Source organism: Quercus lobata, chromosome 2, assembly GCF_001633185.2.
Source record: "Quercus lobata isolate SW786 chromosome 2, ValleyOak3.0 Primary Assembly, whole genome shotgun sequence".
Lineage (NCBI taxonomy): Eukaryota > Viridiplantae > Streptophyta > Magnoliopsida > Fagales > Fagaceae > Quercus > Quercus lobata.
Window position 1 is genome coordinate 56,624,344 of NC_044905.1, and position 22,099 is coordinate 56,646,442.

The window sequence follows — 22,099 nt, forward strand, 5'->3', positions numbered from 1 at the left end:
TGCACTTTCTCCGGGTTTGCTTCTGTTCCTCTTTGGGACACCATGAATCCCAAGAATTTCCCTGAAGCTACACCAAAAACACACTTACTAGGGTTCAACCTCATCTGGTACTTTTTGAGGGTGGCAAATGTCTCCTTCAGGTCATCTAGATGTGTGAGCTCTTCCTTACTCTTGAGGAGTATATCATCTACGTACACTTCCATATTCCTGCCAATCTGTTGGCTGAACATTTTGTTCACTAGTCTCTGATATGTAACTCTGACATTCTTTAATCCAAAAGGCATTACCTTGTAACAATAAAGTCCTTGACTCGTGATGAAAGCAGTCTTCTCTTGATCTTCTTTAGCCATCCTTACCTGGTTATATCCCGAGAAGGTGTCCATAAACGTCAGTAACTTGTGTCCGGCTATAGAGTCCACAAGCTGGTCTATTTTTGGTAGAGGGGAAACTGTCCTTCGAGCATGCCTTGTTCAGGTTTGTGAAGTTTATGCACATCCTCCATTTTCCACTTGCTTTCTTCACTAGGACAACGTTTGCGAGCCATTCTGGATAATACACTTTCCGGATGAACCCTATCGATAACAATTTGGTAATTTCATCTACGGCTGCTTGGTCTCGTTCTGGGGCGAAGACTCTTCGTCTTTGCTGGACAGGTTTCCTTTCCGGGTTCACATTCAACTTATGTTGGATGACTTCTGGAGCTATGCCCGACATGTCCTCGTGGCTCCATGCGAAGACATCTAGATTTTCTTTGAGGAATTGGATGAGTCTTGTTCTTATCTCAGGGCTTAGCGACGTCCCTATCTTCGTTGTCTTGTTTGCTTCCCCTTCAGCCAGTTCCACTGCTTCTAGGGCTTCCATTTTGCCTTCTTCCTTCTCTTCATTCATCTATGTGTGGTTCTCCTTTGCAGCCAGGACGGCCTGATAACACTCTCTGGCTAAGACTTGATCTCCTTTTACTTCGCCGACACCGTTATCTATTGGGAACTTCACCTTCAAATAGTAGGTAGACGTGGCTGCTTTCCATTTGTTGAGTGTGGACCTCCCAATGATGACATTGTAAGATGAGGGGCAATCTACCACTAGGAAGTCTAATTGATGGGTCAACTGCACCGGGTAGGTCCCTACTGTTACTGTCAACGTCACTATGCCCCTGGGATATACCCTATCTCCACTGAAGCTGACGAGGGGAGAGTCAAATGAGTGTAGTCTCCTTGGATCTAGCTTCAACTGCTGGAAAGCAGGGAGGTAGATGATGTCCGCGGAGCTACCATTGTTCACGAGGATCCTTTTGGTATTGAATCTCTCTATATTTAGCATTATAACCAAAGGGTCATTGTGGGGCTGCTTCACTCCCCTGGTGTCTGCTTCATTGAAGGACATATCTTGGTCTGTTCATTACTGCTTGAACGGAGGTATCGTTAGGACGCTATTCACCTGCCTCTAGTACACTTTCTTGAGGGATTTAAATGACCTTCCTGAGAAGGGCCCTCCTATAATCGTTTTTATCTCCCCGATCACATCCTGTGGAGGTTGGGACGGGCGATCATCACTCCTGGAAGAGGACTCATGCTGGCTCTTATTACCGTCTCTGAACTTACTATATTCTCCATTCTTCACATATTTCTGTAATTTTTCTTTTCGTATCAACTTTTCTATTTGCTCCTTTAGGTCCCTACAATCTTCTGTGTTATGGCCGTGATCCTTGTGGAATCAGTAGTACTTGTTCTTATCACGGACGTTAGGGAATGAGTGTAATGGCCTCGGCCATTTGAGATAGTGCTCGTCCTTAATCTGCGTCAAAATTTTGTCAACAGGCATAACCAGATGAGTAAATCTTACTATTCGGGGACCTTTATCATCTTTTCTTTTGTTCCCGTCATTATTTCGACGATCTGGGCGTTCCCTCTTTTGACCTCTATGCTTGTCATCCCTTCTTCCTTTGTCTCCTGGCTTCTCTACGTCCTTTATGGTTGCTAAAGTGTCTTCGACAGTCATGTACTTTTGTGCTTTTAAGAGCATTTCTGCCATTGTCTTTGGAGGATTCTTCGCGAGTAAAGCCACGAGATCTCTGGATCTCAGCCCTGCTTTGAAGGTCGTCAGCTGTACTTTGTCATCAGCTTCGTCTACCTCGAGGGTCTCCTAAGTAAAATGTTTTACGTATGACCTCAAGGTTTCCTTTTCCCCCCTAGTTGATGGTGAGTAAGTCGTCTGCTGGCCTCTTAGGGCGCTGTCCCTCAATGAAATGACGAAAAAAGCGCTGCTTAACTGCTTGAAGTTGTCGATGGACAATGTGGGCAACTTTGTGAAACATTCTCTTGCAGCCCCTTTGAGAGTGGCGGGAAAGGAATGACACAGTATCTCGTCGGGCGGTTGTTGAAAGCCCAGCGTCTTTTTGAAGGTATTAAGGTGATCCTGAGGGTCTTTGAGCTCGCCAAACGGCTCAAGTTGAGGTAAATGAAACTTTGACGGCACGGGGCATTCAAGGACTACTGTAGTGAAAGGTGAATCTATGGCCCTTACCATTTTGTCTACACTTCTGTCTATCTTTCCCTTAATAGCATTCCTCAATTCGTCCATCTCCTTCCTCATCTCTCGAAGGAGATTTGAATTCTGCTCGTCCGGAGTAGTAGGTCTTTGATGAATACTCCTCCTATGGCTATCCCCTTCTCCCTCCATGTTATCCTTGGACCGATTCTCTTCCTGTTGAGCCTGTTAAACTTGTCGAAGTCACAGCTTCATTTCCTGATTTTGTTTGGTAAGTTCTTCAATGGTGGCCGCGAGAGCTTGAACTTGCTGGGCTAAGGCTGCAGAATCTGGATTGGACTTCATCTGAATGTAGGAGTTAATGGAAACTATGTTTTCAAATATGAATCTGAAAAAGTCGTCCCCACAGATGGTGCCAAACTGATGAAGTGTAAGTTCGTCAGTCAGAGATGGCAGATGGATCCGATCTTCAGCCTGGGTGATAGTGTCCTCAAAGTGGTCACCGGTGTGGTGCCTACCACAAAGTCTCCGATGCCAAAGTCAATATCACGAAATTACCGATGAAAGAATAATGTAATATGACAGAGTAAGAAATATAGCTGAGAGTGTCTAAGTACCTCCTGTTGGTGATATGAGAGCCATATATATATATATATATGTTGCCTTGGATTCTGACCATTTGTGGTTAATAATGGGACGTTAAAGCCTTTCTTGGTAACTCCTCCTGCTTAATAATGGGGTTTTAATGTGCTTTCAATGGTCTGCATAGCTGTTGTTGTAACCGTCCGAGGTATTACTGGCGGTATTGAATGGTCCTAATGCCTTCGTCAGTGATGAAGGCATTTGTCTTGATTCATCCATAAGGATGACCTCGTCTGTAATGTTAGGCTCGTCTGTAGTTGATTTCGTCAGTCCCATCATCACCAAAGGCTGTCCTTTACTCTAGATCCTTTTCCTCTTTGTCGTCGTCGACATATTGGTTCATTTCTTTCTTTACGCAACCTATAATCTAGTGTGTTCTTGGGCTGGGTTTTTAGGGATTTTAGAAAATTTTGAAAGTTTTAGGAAGGCCAATATGACTCCATGGGAACATAAATTTTAGGTTTTTTATTATTATTATTTTTTAAAGGAATTAAAAAAAACAAATAAAATCTTATGTGGCTGCACAGTTGGTAATAATGTGTAGGAATTATTTATTTATTTATTATTAATCCGTTAGATACATCAGATTTTTTCATTTAAAATATAATGATAGGGACTGAATTGACACGACACTGAAAAGTAAAAAACTAAATTAACACAATTAAAAGGTTAGGGATCAAATTGATATTTGGTGTAAAAGATAGGGACCAACTATGTAATTTACCCAAATATTTATGAGTTTTATATATAAAAAATGAATTTAAATAAAGTATTTATATGGTATATGTAATATATTCTTAACTTATTCTGAGATAATTATTTGTTTTGTTTAAAATTTTGAATTTTTATTTCAACTTTTTTTTATTCACCACTTACCATTCTAACAAACTTGCGGAATAAACTAAATGGTTAACGTATAAAAAACATTTAGGGTAAATTGTAAATTACAATTTTGAAATTTTGGGTTGATTGGATTTTACATCCTAAAATTTCAGAAACTTGATTTTATACTTTGAAGTTTGGTTATGTTAGCAATTCACCCCCATAGTTAGTTTCTACTATTAAGTGATACATCATCATGCTGATGTGTCTTATTTTTTCCAAATTAGCCTCAAAACTATGTCGTTCTGGTGATGACCAAGTGAAGAGTTGGCAAAATCAAAACTACTTAGTTTCAAGCCCAAACTTAAAATACAAACCTCTCCCTAAAACGATTTTGTTTCAGGCAAAAATCTAAAATAAAAAATAGAACCGCGAAGAAGGCATACCTTCAGCTCGGAGAACCCAGACGGCCAGACCTCCCTAACCCATCTCCTCCACTTGTGTGAACCCATCAGCCTGACCGATCAGGTCTAAGGAGGCAGCCACGGCGACCGCTACAGCGACATTAATCGGTTCTCCTTCTTTTCTTTCCAGCTCTCTTTCTCTCTCTCTCGCGCTTTTTCTTAGGGTTATTGTTGCTGGATTTGTACTTGTTGTTGTCTTTTTTGATTGATGGATTGTTATTAGGTAAAATCATCAATAATGAAAACTTAATTTGCATATAATTGAATAGTCACATATGGGTCAAATGGCCACTTTGTGAGTTGCTTGAGATCCCCTATCATTATCGAAAGATGCAATGCCTTTACCTCTTTTTGCCACTCAAAAAATATGAATACTTGATCATTATCATAGCAAATATCTGTTTGGAAATTTTTACGATTAGGTGAGGCTGATTCCAAATTTCTGTTTTGGTTTTAAAGGCCAACTGACAGCTCCTAAGCTTCAGAAAATTTCTACTATTGTACAACTTGCTTTGTTTTACTAAGCAGAGGAAGGTTTAATCTATATCCTATGCTTTGTTGACTGATACTTGGGCTCTTCAAGCAGCTTTTACAGCAAATGATACACTTCTATTCCCAATAGTTTTGATTGTGCTTTGTCAACCAGACTATAAAGTTATGTTCCACCTTTATCCTAAAGCATGAAATGAAATCTAGAAATGCCATTTAAGGAATTTATTTTTATTGGCAAATTATTTGAAATATTTTCTACTGCATTTATCCTCAAAACAACAATCAATGTAGGGTATTTTTAGTTAGGAGGGAAGGATATTATTAGATTCACAAATTTCCCTATATTGGTTTTTTCTTATAAGGTATATATCGGTATAGATAGCTTTACATTTCTCCAGAATCTTCAAAAATAGTGAAGGAGGCAGTGGTTACTTGAAAATTGTCGGCGATGAGATCCTACCTTAACTCAGAAGCTTAAGCTAAAACAATAATTTGATATTAAAAACTCTTTTTTGTTTTTCTGTTACTATTTGTTGTGGATATCATTACTCATAATATTCCAACAAAGAATGTGGTCTGGTATCTATCAGCCTTGATGATATTGGGACATATGAAAGCATGGACAGTACTTATGTCCTATAATTTCTTTCTTTTCCATTTTTCATTCAGTCCGATCTGCATCAGTCCAACTATCAGTACTGATGCCTCTTCACCTAAGTAATGCTTATCTACATTTATTTCTTGGCTTCCTGTGCAGTAACTAATGGTTTGTGCAATTAAATTGCCTTTTCTTGCAGCCCCTACCGTGCAGTTGATCTTCACTTCACAACAGAGTAAATCAACAGCTGAGAAGCTGAGGGAGCATATTTTAGAAGCATTTGAGTTCGTTCTGTGTTCCCCAATGATAACTGAAATTAGATGTGAAACAAAGAAAGATTCAGGATCAGGTGTACATGTGCCTCTTATCTCTTCCAAACTGACAATCTTGAAATGGGAGCAGTTGCTTCTCTGAGGGAACTCAAATTGTAGAAGTTGATTTGTTGTCGTGGTGGTCATTTTAGTTTGTTTAGTAAAAGCAAAAGGCCAAGGAAAGAACTTGCACTTAGAATAGGTGAATTGTAGTTTATTCATTGTGAAAGATTGTAGTGACAATTGTTTTGAAAGAGTATTTAGTTTCTTATCTTGTTTAGGTAAAGACAATTGTAATGGCCATTCGTTTTATTATGTTATGGAAACTGAAATGCATTTTTTGCAATGGAAATTGACACTTAGTTTTGTCCCTTATTGAAATATTGTTTATTATAATTGAAATAGCTATCCATAAATGCAAATTGTAATTACATAAGACCTGCAGAGTGCAATTGTGCATGTATGCATTTCTTTAAATCTTTACCAACAGAATATGACTTAATCAGATACCATACACATAAGCATCACATACGATAAATAAATTTAGTAGAGTTGCCTTAATATTCAATTGTTCACATAAAGGTTTTGTAAACTACTCACCAACACAAAATAGGATACTTATGTTTAGTATTGCCATTATATAAGCTTAAGGAAAGCTTTACAAAACAATGACTAATAATGTTTGTCAAACCAAAGGTCCTACCTAAGACCAGCAAAAAATAAGTTACTTTTGTCCATTAACACCATCAAATAAGCTTATGGACAGCTTTACAAAACAGAAACCACTAAAGATTCTAACAATCAAATATCCTAACACGTAAAAGGTCCTACAAACTAACACTGCTACTGCCCCTCAACCTTTTCCAGCTCCATTTCCGGCTCTTCCTTTTCCAACACCAGTTTGAGTCAATTTTCCAGCTCCAGCTCCTTTTCCATATCTACTAACTTCACTGCTTCTAGCAACACTTGTTTAGGTTGAGACCTGTAATAATAGATACATTGGGTCATATGGTAAGCATGTATGCACAACAAACTCAATGACCAAATACTGGTAATATGCAAATAACAAGCACAATGTGTAGTATATATAATATTCAACATGTGTATCACTGTGTAATGAATACACCTCCATGATGTATACACATCAAATAGTCGATTCATATTTAATGCCTTGCACACACATATAAATGCATTACTAAAATATAACCTTTAATTAATACATTACTAAAAGTAAATCAAATGAAGCAACGAACAAGGTTGCTTGAGGATCGAAATCAGAAATAATTCAAAGAAACAGATGAGTAACTAGACCACAATATCATTATTTTATAGTTGTTGAACAACAAATGGAGATATTACCATGCCATGCAAACAAGCAAACAAGCAAACAAACTCTAATTACAGTTTGGCTTCACTTCCTAATTGGAAGGAAACAAATAATTAGTTCTAACCAGATTGAAATGAGGAGTACAATGATTACTGAAAACTCAATGACACAAGTCCTAAACTGAGTCAATAAACACACAACCAAGCCAAATATATAACAAAACACTAGAAACTTCACTACAGCATGCCAGCAAAACAAAGTTGAACTGCAATAACCAATATTCTGAACACCCTGTGTCAACAGACAAGATGAATATACCCCTAAAAAACCTAGTGCATATTAAATCAAAGTTTAGGTGGGATTAATGGGCTGTGGTATGAGCAATTTGTTTAACCCTATTACACTCAAACCCAACAGAAGCCTTCCAAGATAAAGCCCTAACCTAAAATTTCTTTAGGGTCCATTAAGGCGAAACTATTCATGAATATATAGGTTATACTTGGAATTTATGCATGACGCTAGTTCTTATTGCATACAGGGCTCTAGTCCTCATTAGTTTTTCACTCGCAAAGAAAAAAATAATCATAGATGCTCTAGTCCCAAATATCGCAATTAACTCACACTGCATCAATCAGAAGGCACTACATTTACAACCAACTATATTTATAAACCATTGACAACAAAATACTACAAAAATCCTTAAAAAATTGGTCCCAATCAACAATATTCAAAGTTATACAAAAAAAAAAAAAAAAAAGAAGCTTCACCATGAACGCACACACAGTTCCAATAGAAAAGCGAGTTTAAATTATACACATATTGAGAGTTCCAGCATCAATTCCGTCATCCAAAATTTTTACAAAAACCCCAAAAAACTAAGACTAGACAAGCAAAAATTAGAAAAGAGAAAGAAAGCGGAGAGCAGCTCACTATCACCGTCGCCGTCGCCTGGAGCCTTCAACAATGGAGCTAAAGTCTGGGTTATGAGGCGAGCTGATGGTCTGTGCCTGGGTTCACACGAGCTGAGGGGTTTGGGTTCGTGGGGTCTGGGTTCGTAAGCCTTCTTCGTGGTTTTGGTTTTGATTTCAGGTTTTTGCTTGAAATAGTGTCGTTCAAGCATAGACTTGTGTTTTAAGCTTAGGCTACATAGTTTTGATTGTGCCAGCTTTTCACTTGGTAATCACCGAAATGATGTAGGTTTGAGGCTGATTTGGTAAAAATAAGACATATCATCACAATTAAAAGCAAAAATTAACCGTGGGGGTTGAATTGCTAACGAAACCAAACTTCATGGTGTAAAATCAAGCTTCTAAAACTTTGAGATGTAAAATCTAATCAATCTCAAACTTCAGGAGTGTAATTTGTAATTTATCCAAAAAATTACTTGATCTACAAGTAACAAAACAATAATCCAAATGAAGAATTATTTGGGAAATTATCATTCTCATTGATCTCTAAAAAAAACTCTATTCTATTTTCAATTGATATCTCATGTGACTTTTAACTCTTTCCAATCCCAAGAATCAACAAAATATTATAAGATAAGAAAAATAACAAGAAATAGAAGAAATAATATTTGAGTACTCAAGAAATATATATATATATATATATATATATATATTAACTAAGCATATTAAAAACATATTTTGAAGTGTATTGTTAGAACTGAGCTGACAAAACCTAAAATTCTTTAGTCAGTACTTAGGCTTGTAATAACTTAGATTTTGTAACTTAAGTATTGTAATTGTAGGCTTTGTAATCTTGTTAGCTATTACTATTATAAATAAAGTATCCTTAATTTTCTTATTCTCATTATTAACTTGTACATTTCACAAAAAAATTATGCTAAGTTAGATTGTAGTGAACCCATTCCTCTTTGTGCAAAATGAATTTTTTGCCTTTTGAGCAGTGTTTAATTACTAAGCAACATAAAATTGGTTTGAACTCAAACAATACATCGTCAAGCTATGTCATAGATCTGGAACTAGTTGATTATGGGTCTGTTTGGATAGAACTTATTTTGTTGAAACTGAAAACTGAAAACACTGTAGCAAAATAATTTTTAAATGTGTGAATAGTACCGTGGGACCCATTTTTAATGAAAAAGTTGCTCAAAAGTGTAATTTGTGGGTCCGTGAACAGTACACATATACACTGTTCACGGTCAAAAGTTGTAGTTACTGTTCATAACAGTGATGAACAGTAACGTTTTACTCCTAAAACGCGTGCCCACAAAAAAAAAAAAAAAAAAAAAAAACTGAAACGTGAACGTGAAACGCAGCTTCAGTGGATCCAAACACACACTATATTGGACATTCCAAAATTGTCTTCCTTTGGAAGAGTTTTCAGGCCTGATAGATAGGATGCTCTTGTCCATACTGGATCTTATCCCTCTCTCCAAAGGATAGTTAGTAGAAAGCTGTACTTTTTTGTTTTTGCATAAATGCATGTTTGGGTTTTCTTCACGTGATGGCAACAATGGTTGTCAAATAGAACTTATCAAAGATGGTTGACAGCATGGGCGGAGCTATGTACAAGTGTGGGGGGCATGGCCTCCCAAAATTTTGAAATTTCCCTTAATATATATATATATATATATATATTGTTAGGTTTTAGATCCCTGTAAACTAGATTGTCTAATCTAATTAATTAACCAAGTGAATACTTAGGTTTATTATTTAGATTTAGGTTAAAACAAATCAATCATATTATGCAAAGCAGCGGAAAAGTAAATAACACAACGATATGATGACTCAGGAAAACCAAACTGGTAAAAAACCTGGGGAGGATTTAACCTAGCTATCCTTAAGGTAAAAAGCAAATCCACTAGAAAGAATTGGAGTTTACAATAAGACTTAAACCACTAACATCCTATTGCTACTACACGTATAGAATTTACTGACACGACCACGTGTAAGTTTTGAATCTACGGACTACTTCTTTCTTTGATCTTTGCAACACAAGCACCTACACTTGTGACTTTGAGACTCCACTCAAAGATTTATCAACACAAACTCTCTTATTTTTGATTCTAAGACTACCCTTGAAGGTTTAGATCATCAGTACCTTTGATAACTAGAGAATGCAGCAACTTCTACAATACTAGATTTTGAGATTCTTCAAGGCATAACACCGGTAGAAGATATGAGAGAGTTTTGGGTACAAACCCTAGATACAAAAGAGGCACACTCTTTTCTCTCTGAAAAGGCTTATAAAAATGTGCTTAGGGTTTCCTTTATATACTACGAAAAATAGATCTGTCATAGGCCAAGAATGTATTGACCCATTGTGATGAATTAACCAATTAATTAGTCAAGTTAATTAATTAATTTAATTAGCATACAATAAGCATGGTTGTCACGACCCAGATCCATGGAACATGGATTCAGATGCATGACTAACTTGCTAAACTTATATAATTCTATAAATATAATTAATCCAAAATAAATCAATACTCCAAAAAAACAATACTCTCAAAAACCTCTTATAAAAATCTAAACTCCACAAATTGAAAATAATCTCCACTATAACAAAAAAACATGAATTACAAAATAAAAGTAACTAAAATTCTATTAGTCTTCAATCCATACTGAAGTCGCCTTCAACTTTCATGCTCTACCTTGCACCTTACAAAGCGACTCAAAGGTTCTATATTCCCAACAACACTTTAATCTGAAAAATAGTAATTGATGGAGTGAGCCACATATTTAGAAAGTAATTTTACAGAATACACAACAAAATAAAGTCAAGCAAAGCACGAGTATTTTGATTTTTCACAAACTCATTCAATGATATCAAAAATAATTATTCCAAAACATATAATGAATCACTTATGTGGGGCCAGAGAATTTGTGACCCCGGCCCATTATACATTAGGGCCCAAGGCCCGCGCCGAGGAGAGACGTTGCCGATGACATGCAGCGAAAGTCCAAATGGCCTAGAAATGCAGCTGAGGATGATCCAGTCCTTGGCATCCCAAAACCTAGAAGGGAAGAACGACACGCCATTAAAGGCAGCCCCCAAAGCGCTCTAAGAAGAAAAGATGAGTACAATAGAACTCGCACGGGAGTACAGTGTGGGAGCGGTTCAAGGAAAAGCTGTCACCTTCGCATTGAATGCGCCAACAAACGTCTTGGCCACATTGATGGGAAAAGACCCTTGAACAGTGTGGCTTCGGTTATTGCAACTAACAGAAAGTGGGAGAAGGCGGCTGATGGGACAAGCACTCGAGTAGTTACCTGCCTGATCAACAGATGGAAGGTCAAGATCAACTAAGAGGATTATATAATGTAAGAATTCATCCACGCCAAAGGGAGGGAGGAAAAAGAAGAGCATGATGTATCGTCTCTTTGTCCATTATAACCTAGTGTAAAAGGAATAATAAGAACATTAAACTCCTTGGATGAGGTCCAATGACCGGAGCCACTCAGGCCGTGCCGGAGAGAGAGTCTTATTGGACAAGCTCAGTTCACCTCTATGCAATCATCATGAACATCATGACTAACTATTGTCAGATAACCAAGTTCTAGCCTTTTAGCTCACTCTCTACAAATTTATTGTTTAGGCCTTTAACGTTTGAGCCCAATACACCAATTTGGGGTCGCCAAAAAGAGTCCTTACAACTTAATACATATGTAATCGCATCTTAAAGTCATTTGAAATCACATACATATAATTGATCAGAGCACAGTGTCACATATACACATCACATATTCTCACATACAATCTTGTGAGTGGATACCAACATCTAACCCCTGCTGGTGAAGGATCAACACATATTCTCACATACAATCCTATGAATGGATTTACACATATATCTGATATATCTGATCAATTTTAAAAACACTTATTTTGAGTCACATATAACAAAGCAAAGTTTATACAAAATATAATAATTTATTTGATATTAACAATTTCTTTTCAAATATAGAGGCATATCAAAGATCACAATATCGAATAGAACATAAATCAAAAGATGCTTGACTCTCGCAGGGAACGAATAGAGATTGAGGAGTTTATGTAAATATATTACAATTCTTGAGTAAATCTGAAAATTAAATTTGCTAAAAGAACCATTTTAAATACCATTTGGATAATAGGAATATGACCTTGAAATCACTTGGTTTTAACAAATTTAAAAAAAAAACAAGAACCTTTCTAGAAAACTTACATTGAAACTCAATTATTTACGGAAAATAGTTTAGTTTAGTTTAGAAATCATCTTTTGAATGAGATTTGGACATTCAAAACTTATTTAAAATTTGAAGTATCTCTTTAAAACATTATTTAATAGTCGAAATTTCTCTTTCAATGATACAAAAATACTTTTGACAAACTTTAGAAAATATAAGTTTGAAATACAAAACTTTTGAAAACTTTTAACTTCTAAGAACCTAATGGACATAACTTGTGCATATTATGCATAATTACTTACAGCGCTTGAATCACATTGAAAGTCCAATCAAAACAACCTCCAAAAAGCCTCAAAACACTCTTAAATAGGACCTATAATCAATCATGAGAATTACTTAATATCCTCCACAAAAATATAAAGCTTATCAAATTCTACAAACTGACTCACTAAGATTATACTTTGTTGAACTAACTAATAACACTAATGCAAGGAACCTCTACCCAAAATGTTTCCTTGAATTTATCAAACCTTAGAGCCAGTAGCCAATACTTTAGGATTTAATATATGTCCTAAACAAAAGTAAAACCTTAAACATGAATTAGGCTCTATGACTGTAACTTTGTTCTAAAATACACATTATGAGCAAACTTAGGATTTAATATATAACCCCAATGAAAACCGTGGGCCAAAACTAATATGACTTGTTCATGAAGTTAACATTTATTGACCCTACGGATTTAATATGAGAATTTTGGTATGAAAAACTCCAATATGTCCTTAGCCTTTTAAAAATATTTGTAGATGTGTTGAACCCTTAAATGGTTCATTATGTTTGGAATTTAGTCAACACCTAGGCTATAGACTACCAAGGCCATTAATTCATCCGTCAGTGAACTTGGACTTTGACAAAGGTGCGAGCTAACCAGTGGCACATGGTGGGGCCGGGTGCAAATTCTCCAGCAAAACATAAATAAACCTTATGGTGTAGATCAGCAGCCCAAAAGTTCTTATAGCCCTAGAAAAGTGATGCAAGTCTTATGCATGGATTTAATATATAATAATCCAACGAAACAACGTTTAAGCCCTCCTAACGTTAAAGCCATCCTGTTATATATATTAACCACAATTGAAATTTTACAGCCATGTTCTTGAATTAGGAATTGAAATTCCATGAATCTGTTTAAGGACCCACATACTGGGCAGTGGGCAATCTGTAAACAACAATTCTAGGCAAATATCCCTTTTGAAAAAAAAAAAAAAAATAAACATCACTAATTTTGCTAAGATCAAATTCTAACTCTTTTAAATTCTTTATTTCTAATGGTGAGAAATCATACTCTGAACAATCTGATTACCTTTTCAATTGTATGTGCTCTAACTCCAAGGAAAAACACCTCTTAGCCTCTTTAATAAAACCCTTCCTATGAAAACCCTAATTTAACTTTTCCCCCACCTTATATTTTAAAACATTAGAGATGTGGGCTTGGTGGGCTAGAATTTAAACTCCACTTGAACTTATCTCTTTAGTTTCCAAGAAGCCCATAAAACATCTTCATCTTTTATTTATTTATTTATTATTTTAATTGCCGCACCAAATTGTATGCACTAAAACTTTAATTTTATCACCTATTTGTAGCACCATAAAATTGTCCACTCCCATCTTACTGTGCACACACATATAGCACCTCAACTCTATATTAAAAATGACAAGATGCACTGATAATCATAAAAACAAAATTGGGGGTATTATAGTGATAGCATAAACAAATCACCAACTAAGTTAATATGTAGCGGAAAATAAATTGACATGTTGATTTGTTTACGAATGGGGAAAACCTTGAAAGTTCAATTAGTGTATAAAACATCTTAAACGTTTAGACCCCCAATTTACAAATTACCAATTCAAGTTTAATATCAAACAATTAATGTGCGAAAAATGAACATAAACTTAATACAGAATTGATAAACAATCTAAACCAGATAAAATCACATCCACAACAGAAATTAACTGGAAAAGATTAAGGGAAAATAGATGCAAACATAAAGACAACACTCGATGTGTTATCGAAGAGGAAACCGAAGCCCTCGTCGTAAAACCTTTCTGCCGCCTTCTAAGCGGTAAACAATCCACTAAAGAATGTAGTTGGGATACATGAACAGCAGAAGACCCTCCAAGCCTAATCTACCTAATGTACCTAAGCCCTCCAATCTCCTACTCCAATGAGATTATGATGAATCTATTTCTTCTTTAGCTTGCCGGATTCTGCTACTTGACCATAGCATCTACCAATATGAAATAGGTCCCTTCTTAATTGCTTCCCAAACACCAAATGGCCTCCTCACAGATATGGTTATGTTGAGAAAACGTTTTGGTGATGTACATCTCAAGGATTTGACAATGGAGAGGAAGAGAGAAGAGGAATTTGGAGAGTCTCTATGTGAAGATTGTGGATGAATCAATCTTGTTTTTCTCTAGGGCTTCTCTATCAAAATTCTCTTTAGAAATTCTCTACAAATCATAGGTATAAGGGTATATATATAGTAGGGTGAGAAGGAATGTGAAAAGTCAGTTTTTCCCAAACAAGGTGTTTTGGCGACTTGACTGGGTTGAGTCGCGAGTTTAAGCCGCGAGCTAACGGCCTAGCCATCCTGGGACTTTTGTCTTGTAGTGCAACAGCTGGTGTGACTCTTCTGCTTCTGGCATGCTTGGTACGTGTGCGACTTTCTGGCAGCTTGCAAGTCGTAAGCCACCCGTGAGATCCAGTCGCGAGTCCCTGCTTCTTTGCATAATCTTGAGCATTTCTTCACACTCTCTCACACACTACCCTTACATGATTCTCACCTAAATATAGGGTTACTAATTGCTAAAATACAAGCAAATTTGGCACGGAATAAAGCTAACAAGATGGTTGATAAAATTCAACCTTACTATCTCCCCCTTTGGCTATTTTGTGACGAAACCCTAAAACAAACTCTAGACTTAATATGTGAGTTGGGAACAGTTGAACAAAACTCACTCACACCTAACTCTAGAATCTGATAAGCTCTTGAATCATATGAACAAGTAACTCCTGAAACACAACAACACAATTTGATCATTGTATGTAGAAAACTTGTAAGGCATATGAGGCAAGCACAATACGATCAAGCAAAATAGAATGAGAAATAAATCATGGCTTGACCAAATAGGCAATCACTACAAAATAGTGACCCCAATGCTCATTCACACTTGGAATGAACATCCGGACATACAAGTTAATAAGCTCAATGCAAATCACTTGCATGCCCAACATTCATCCAGTGCATAATACTTAAAGTATATGCATCTAGGAACAAAATCCTACTAGGGCACAAGAGTGAGGATACTTAAAGAAAATGCATAACATTTAGCTAGAAGTATTATGGCAACAAAACATAAAGGCTGCAAAGCATGGTACAAACCATAAAAGCCTACAAATACATGGAAACAAACCCTAAAAGCTTACAAAAGTAACATGGGCACAAACAACAAAATACTGAATATAAACTTAAACAATATAAACTAAAAGTGCTTAAAGTTTCTCCCCTTCAAAATGATGAGAAGCTGTGATGCACTTGGAACACATATACTTGTAAGCTGAAACACTTGCACAAAACATATTAGACCTTCAAGGATAAAATGACAAGTATAATGTAATAAGTAAATTGTCATGAAGTAAACATGATGTGAAACATGTGAGTAACTTGATTATACACCAAAACAGTCATATAGAAATGACTACAATGATCACATAGCAAAGCAATTGATCATCCGAACATGCATTCAATGAAGCACATTAGCATAAGGAAGTATGTATCACCAATACACAAATACGATGCAATACAAGAAAAAAAAACATAAAGAGAAACAAACAAAATGAAGTTTTTTTATTAACTCAAAATCTTCTCCCCGTTGGTATATGCATCACCCCTATGGAATATCTCTCTCCTTACAAATGTGCATGAGAAATAGAATTTCTCCCCCTAAGGATGTGCATAAGAGTCATATAGAAATGACAAAAACACTCCGGTATACTCTCTAGAGTATACTCTCCCCCTTTTTGTCAGGAATAGACAAAGGGTTAAGGAGAAAAGAGGGCAAGAGATGAAGGTATTGACAATGATGATGATGCATGAGGGGTGTGAGATGAATGTGAAAATGAAGCTCAAACCTAAGACAAAGTAAAATGCTACAAAGCATAAGGTAAACATGACATGCTAGGATGAAGAAGTAAGGTATAGACCAATGCATGACAAGGGTAGCAAAGGTGTGTACAAGAGGTGGCTATGTGCAATATATGACCAATGTATGAAAAATGCACATGTGAGGTAAGGTGTGTTAAATACACAACCAATGAACTAAACATGTTCCTAGTGAGGAAATATGAGAAACCCCAAAGTTTGGTACTCAACGAAGTCCAAACGAGCGAGAAAATGCCTAGGAGGCATTTTATCAAACACCTAGAATGCACATTATGAACAACAATGTGAAACAATGCATGAACATCATGAACTCCACCCTTAATACATGTTCTTTTTGCCATAAGGGGCCAACATCCAATGCAAATCAACAAAAGAAACCAATCCCATGAAATTTTTTTGACAATAATTAGGTTTTCCCAAACCCTATGATGAAAATCCCAACCAAGAGTACAAAACTCTCGAAAACATAATCTAAGGATCAAAATTAATAAAAAAAGTTTATAATTACCTTAGAGATGTTAATGGAATGAAAAACCATTCAAATTGGTTGGATTTTGATGTAAAAATATTGAAAGAGGGGTTTTAGAGAGCATGGGAGAGGTTTAAAACAAGTTTCCCACGAAAAAGCTCTTTAAAAAGCTGATTCTGGGCATTTCGCGACTGGTGAGTCGCGAGCTGAGTCGCGAAACCCTTTTATGTGAACTCGTAGCTTGGACTCACGGCTTGCAAGTTGCCAAAATGAGTAGCCAAAACTGGCAGCTTGCTGGCAGCTCACGTAAGTAGCCAAAATTCTGACACTTGTTTTTCAAAACAGAACATGTTTAAACAATGAAAAACAAAGTAAGCACTAAACATGAACACAAATAGTGATAAAAACCACTTCCAAAAACATATAAAACGATCAAAAAACTTTTTGGATTAATCCATATATGATTGAGCACACACACATCACATTTAGACAAGTACAATCTAACAAATGAATAAGGCATTCATTGAACATTAGGCATGTGTGTTGTGTGTGTGTATCAAATGTGGAATAGCCCTTAGTCTAGAGTGAAGTTTCAATGATCAATTCAATCAAATCATACACAATTAGTACTAAGTCAAGTGGTCTATCTCAATTATAGAAATGAACATATATGACCTCCCACAAGAAAATGATTACATATCTTTGAAACTTTTTATTTGGCTTCTTTACAATTCATAACATTTGATCATTTTAAATCAATACATCTCATTTTGAGATTAATGCCTGAAATTTTTGATATTTCAATTTGATGAACAAGCCTTTGGCTTTTGGGCATCATACATTTTCAATACAAGTCGCTTTCCCTTTTTCTTAGTCAAATACTAGTATGTGCGACGGCTTTTGCAGCTCAATATCTCTTTTCATTTGGAGATTTACATTTGGTGAGCTCTTTAACCAAAAAACAATAAAAAGTGTGGGAAGATATATAGGCACAAGTTTACGCATGTATCAAAACCAACATGACTATTAACTAATCAATCATGACAAGCTTGAAGATCGATTTACAACAATCACACATAGATGTCAAGATTTTTTCCACAAAAATATAAGTGCATAAGGAACAAACTAAGCTCGTAAATGTACAAGGCCATCTGTACGAAGGTACAAGGAAAACTCACATGTGATATGTGCTCAAACATATACGATCAAACTTTTTGAATTTTTCACTTTTTATGTGGTTTTGGATTTTTACTCACACAAAACTAAAACATAAAAGTAAGATAAAAAACAAAACAATGCATACAAATAAATGCAAGATGCACAAAATGCATGAAGATATGACATTTAATGCATGAAGGGTCGTAAAAAGATCGAACGAATTAGATCAAGGACCAAAAGAGTAAAAGCTCAACCATAGGAACCTTTCCTCATCCAAACGGAACGATTGTTCGGAATGAGTGTCTCAAGAGAGGTGAGACGAGGGCTGGAAGAATGGGAACTGGAGATGCACATAGTCAAGGAGTTAAGAGCATTAAACATTTTCTTTAACAACATACTATTTTCACTCAAAACCGGTTTACCCTTTTTAGCACAACTTCCAAGAAGCTTAAGTTTCTCTTTTCTTTTAATTCTTTTAAGAGCATGAAACTTAGAGCAATGAGGTCTTAGATGACCAAAGACACCACAATGTTGACAAACAATATGTTTATGTCCACTAGGCTTTTTGGAAAGGTATCTAGCAACATAATTTTGTTCTCTCTTCAACTTATGACATTGAGGCCTTATATGACCAATCACACCACAATGGTGGCAAGTTGGAACAAACTTAGATCCATCCAAAGTTTTAGGTTGAGACCTAAATGGAGGTTTTGACTTAACAACCTTTCTCTCCACCTTTTGATTTCTTTTATGTGGAGGAATGTACACCTATTTTTCCTTTGAGGTAGAACACACAATAGACACAAAATCGGGTACCACAACATGATTGCAACAAATATTTTCACCAATTTTAACAATAGGTTCAACAATCAAACACTTGGCATGCATCTTAAGAGATTCATTTTCACATTTTAACTCATCAACAAGTTTGTTAGACAAAAAAATTTTAGCATCCAAGTCCATATTCAAACATTCAAACTCTTTTAGCTTTTCAATAGAATTTTCAACAAGTTTCTTATATTTTTCAACCAATTTATTGGATTCATTGAGCTTAGCAATCAAATCATCCTTTTCACAAAATGACTTGCTCAAATCCTTATTAAACTTCTTAGCCTTTTTCTTCAAGAGTTTAATGTTAGGAATATCAACAACATCCAAAGATTCATGTAACATAGCATCACAATCATGAGGATTATCACTCATAGAGGCATTTTTACAAACACATGGCATGTTACATTCATCACCAACCAAATCATACAAAGAGACATACAAAGCACTATCCATGGCAAATAAACACAAGGGGTCAAGGATCACACTTAGATATTTAAACCACAACAAGTGTACCAGCTCTGATACCAATTGAAATTTCAATTAGTGTATAAAACACCTTGAACATTTAGACCCCTAATTTACAAATTACCAATTCAAACTTAATATCAAACAATTGATGTGCCGAAAATGGACATAAACTTAATACAGAATTGATAAACAATCTAAATCAGATAAAAACACATCCATAACAGAAATTAAATAGAAAAGATTAAGAGAAGAGAGATGCAAACTTAAGGACAACACTCGATGTGTTATCAAAGAGGAAACCGAAGCCCTCGGCGTAAAACCTCTTTGCCACCCTCCAAGCGGTAAATAATCCACTAAAGAATGTAGATGGGATACATGAACAGCAAAAGACCCTCAAAGCCTAATCTACCCATTGTACCTAAGCCCTCCAAGCTCCTATTCCAACGAGGTTACGCCGAACCTATTTTTTCTTTAACTTGTCAGATTCCGCTACTTGACCATAGCATCTACCAATATGAAATTGGTCTCTTCTTAATTACTTCCTAAACACCAAATGGCCTCCTCACAGATATGGGTATGGTGAAAAAAGATTTTGGTAATGTACCTCTCAAGCATTTGACAATGGAGAGAAAGAGAGTAGAGGAATTTAAAGAGTCCTTATGTGAAAATTGTGGATGAATCAATCTTGTTTTTCTCTAGGGTTTCTCTCTCAAAATTCTCTCTAGAAGCTCTCTACAAATCGTGGGTATAAGGGTATACATATAGTAGGGTGAGAAGGAATGTGAAAAGTCATTTTTTCCCAAATAGGGTGTTTTGGCGACTTGACCTTGCGACTAGGTTGAGTCGCAAGTTCAACCCGCAAGCTAATGGCCTGGCTAGCCTGGGACTTTTGTCTTGTAGTGCAACAGCTGGCGCAACTTTTCAGCTTCTGGCATGCTTGGCACGTGTGCAACTTTCTGGCGGCTTGCAAGCCGCAAGCCACCTGTAAGATCTAGTCGCGAGTCCCTGCTTCTTTGCACAATCTTGAACATTTCTTCACACTCTCTCACACACTACCCTTACATGATTCTCACCTAAATATAGGGTTACTAATTGTTAAAATACAAACAAATTAGGCACGGAATAAAACCAACAAGATGGTTGATAAAATTCAACCTTACAAACCTACACGGCAAAAACTCTATCGGGTGATTTTAAGATCACTATTCCCGAGAATTCACTATTATCACAACAAGTGGTTACAAGTAAATAAATCTTAGTATCTTATACCAATCTATAGTTGAACTCTTACCCCAATACCTAATTGAACTTGTTCTGTAGTGATAATCTCTCATTTCAATGCAAGGCTCCCAATATGTGACTAATCAATTCAATGTGCGGATCCCAGTATGCGGCTTACACACCAACTTGAGAAGGATGTTGGCTGTAAAATTCTTCAGTTCATCAACAAAATGAGGATCACGAAGTTCCTTGGTTACAAAACCCGACGACGTACAAATGTAGCAGCTTCTTGAAGAGAAAGATGAACTAGGGCATATGTCTTCGGTTCATAATATGCTTGTGAAAAACTTTTGCATTAAGGTGCATCTGTTGTGACGACCCTTAAAACAATCCTTATATATGTTTAGGGTTGAGAGAAAGGAAAACCCAAACATCTATACACGAATTTGATGAAAATTAGATCCGAAAAACTAATTTTCTTAAATCTTGAAAGATACCCTATCTATCGAGCAGTTGTCGAGCATCGGGCTTAAATAGCCTTTTAAACCTCAGTAGATACTACTGTCAAGCTTTAATATCCAGCACTTCTTCACTTGATTCTTGGATAGACTTGCATGGCTTTAATACTTGAACTTGAAACCTTATTCTTTGAAGCATTAAACACATCCTAGATCTACCTAATTACAAATAAAGTGCGTTTTGTCAAAGGATTAGCTAATTCTATATTGACATATGTTCCTAACATGATTCACATATGTCCTGACAATCTCCCCATTTGGCAATCTGTGACAAAACCACAATAAACAAATAAACATATAAAAGAAGTCATAAATCACTCAACTCATACTCACTTGTTGAATACAATAAAATCTATCTTAACACAAACTCTTGAAAAACTTTGCAAGAAGAGAGTTCATGGCAAGAGAGACTTTGACAACCTGTATTTCTGAAACACTTTAAACAAAACTCATCACGGCATCTTAGTGTGAAACATAAATAAAAGGTTGCATAAAAAATATAAAAAGCATGTGTATAAAGAGAGAAAAGAAACAACACATGAAAAGATATGCTCATATTATAAGATTTGCTATCACAAAGTAAGAACAATGTATCTATAAGAGAAGAAAAGAAGAAAATACATAAGTCCTCACTACATCCCTCAAAAAGAATAAAAAACACTCCCCTAACAAAAATCTCCTATGCTAACTCTCCCTCTATGTACATGACTACTCTCATATCCAAAACTACTCCCCCTTTTTTTAACGAATGATAAATGTTAAGTAAATCAAGCAGTCATCATGTCATCACCGGAAGAGCTAGCATCCTCATGCTCATCCTCATCATCATCATCATTGGAGTCACCATCATCATCCTCGTCCTCAGATGCCTCTGGAGAAGGAGAGGGAGACTTTACAAAGCCACCAAGGCAAGCCTGCTATCGAGCAATACGGCCG

The 22,099-nt window shown here is 36.1% G+C and overlaps 1 protein-coding gene across 1 annotated transcript; it reads right to left on the minus strand.

The window, feature by feature from the left end:
• Nucleotides 1–1,713: 1,713 nt before the first annotated feature.
• On the minus strand, nucleotides 1,714–2,679 carry LOC115966931. The gene is made up of 2 exons (XM_031086059.1): nucleotides 2,251–2,679; nucleotides 1,714–2,142 (listed from the first exon to the last, which is right to left on the minus strand). Exons 1-2 carry the CDS (start codon nucleotides 2,677–2,679, stop codon nucleotides 1,714–1,716), a joined length of 858 nt encoding a protein of 285 aa, XP_030941919.1.
• Between the last annotated feature and the right edge of the window lie 19,420 nt (nucleotides 2,680–22,099).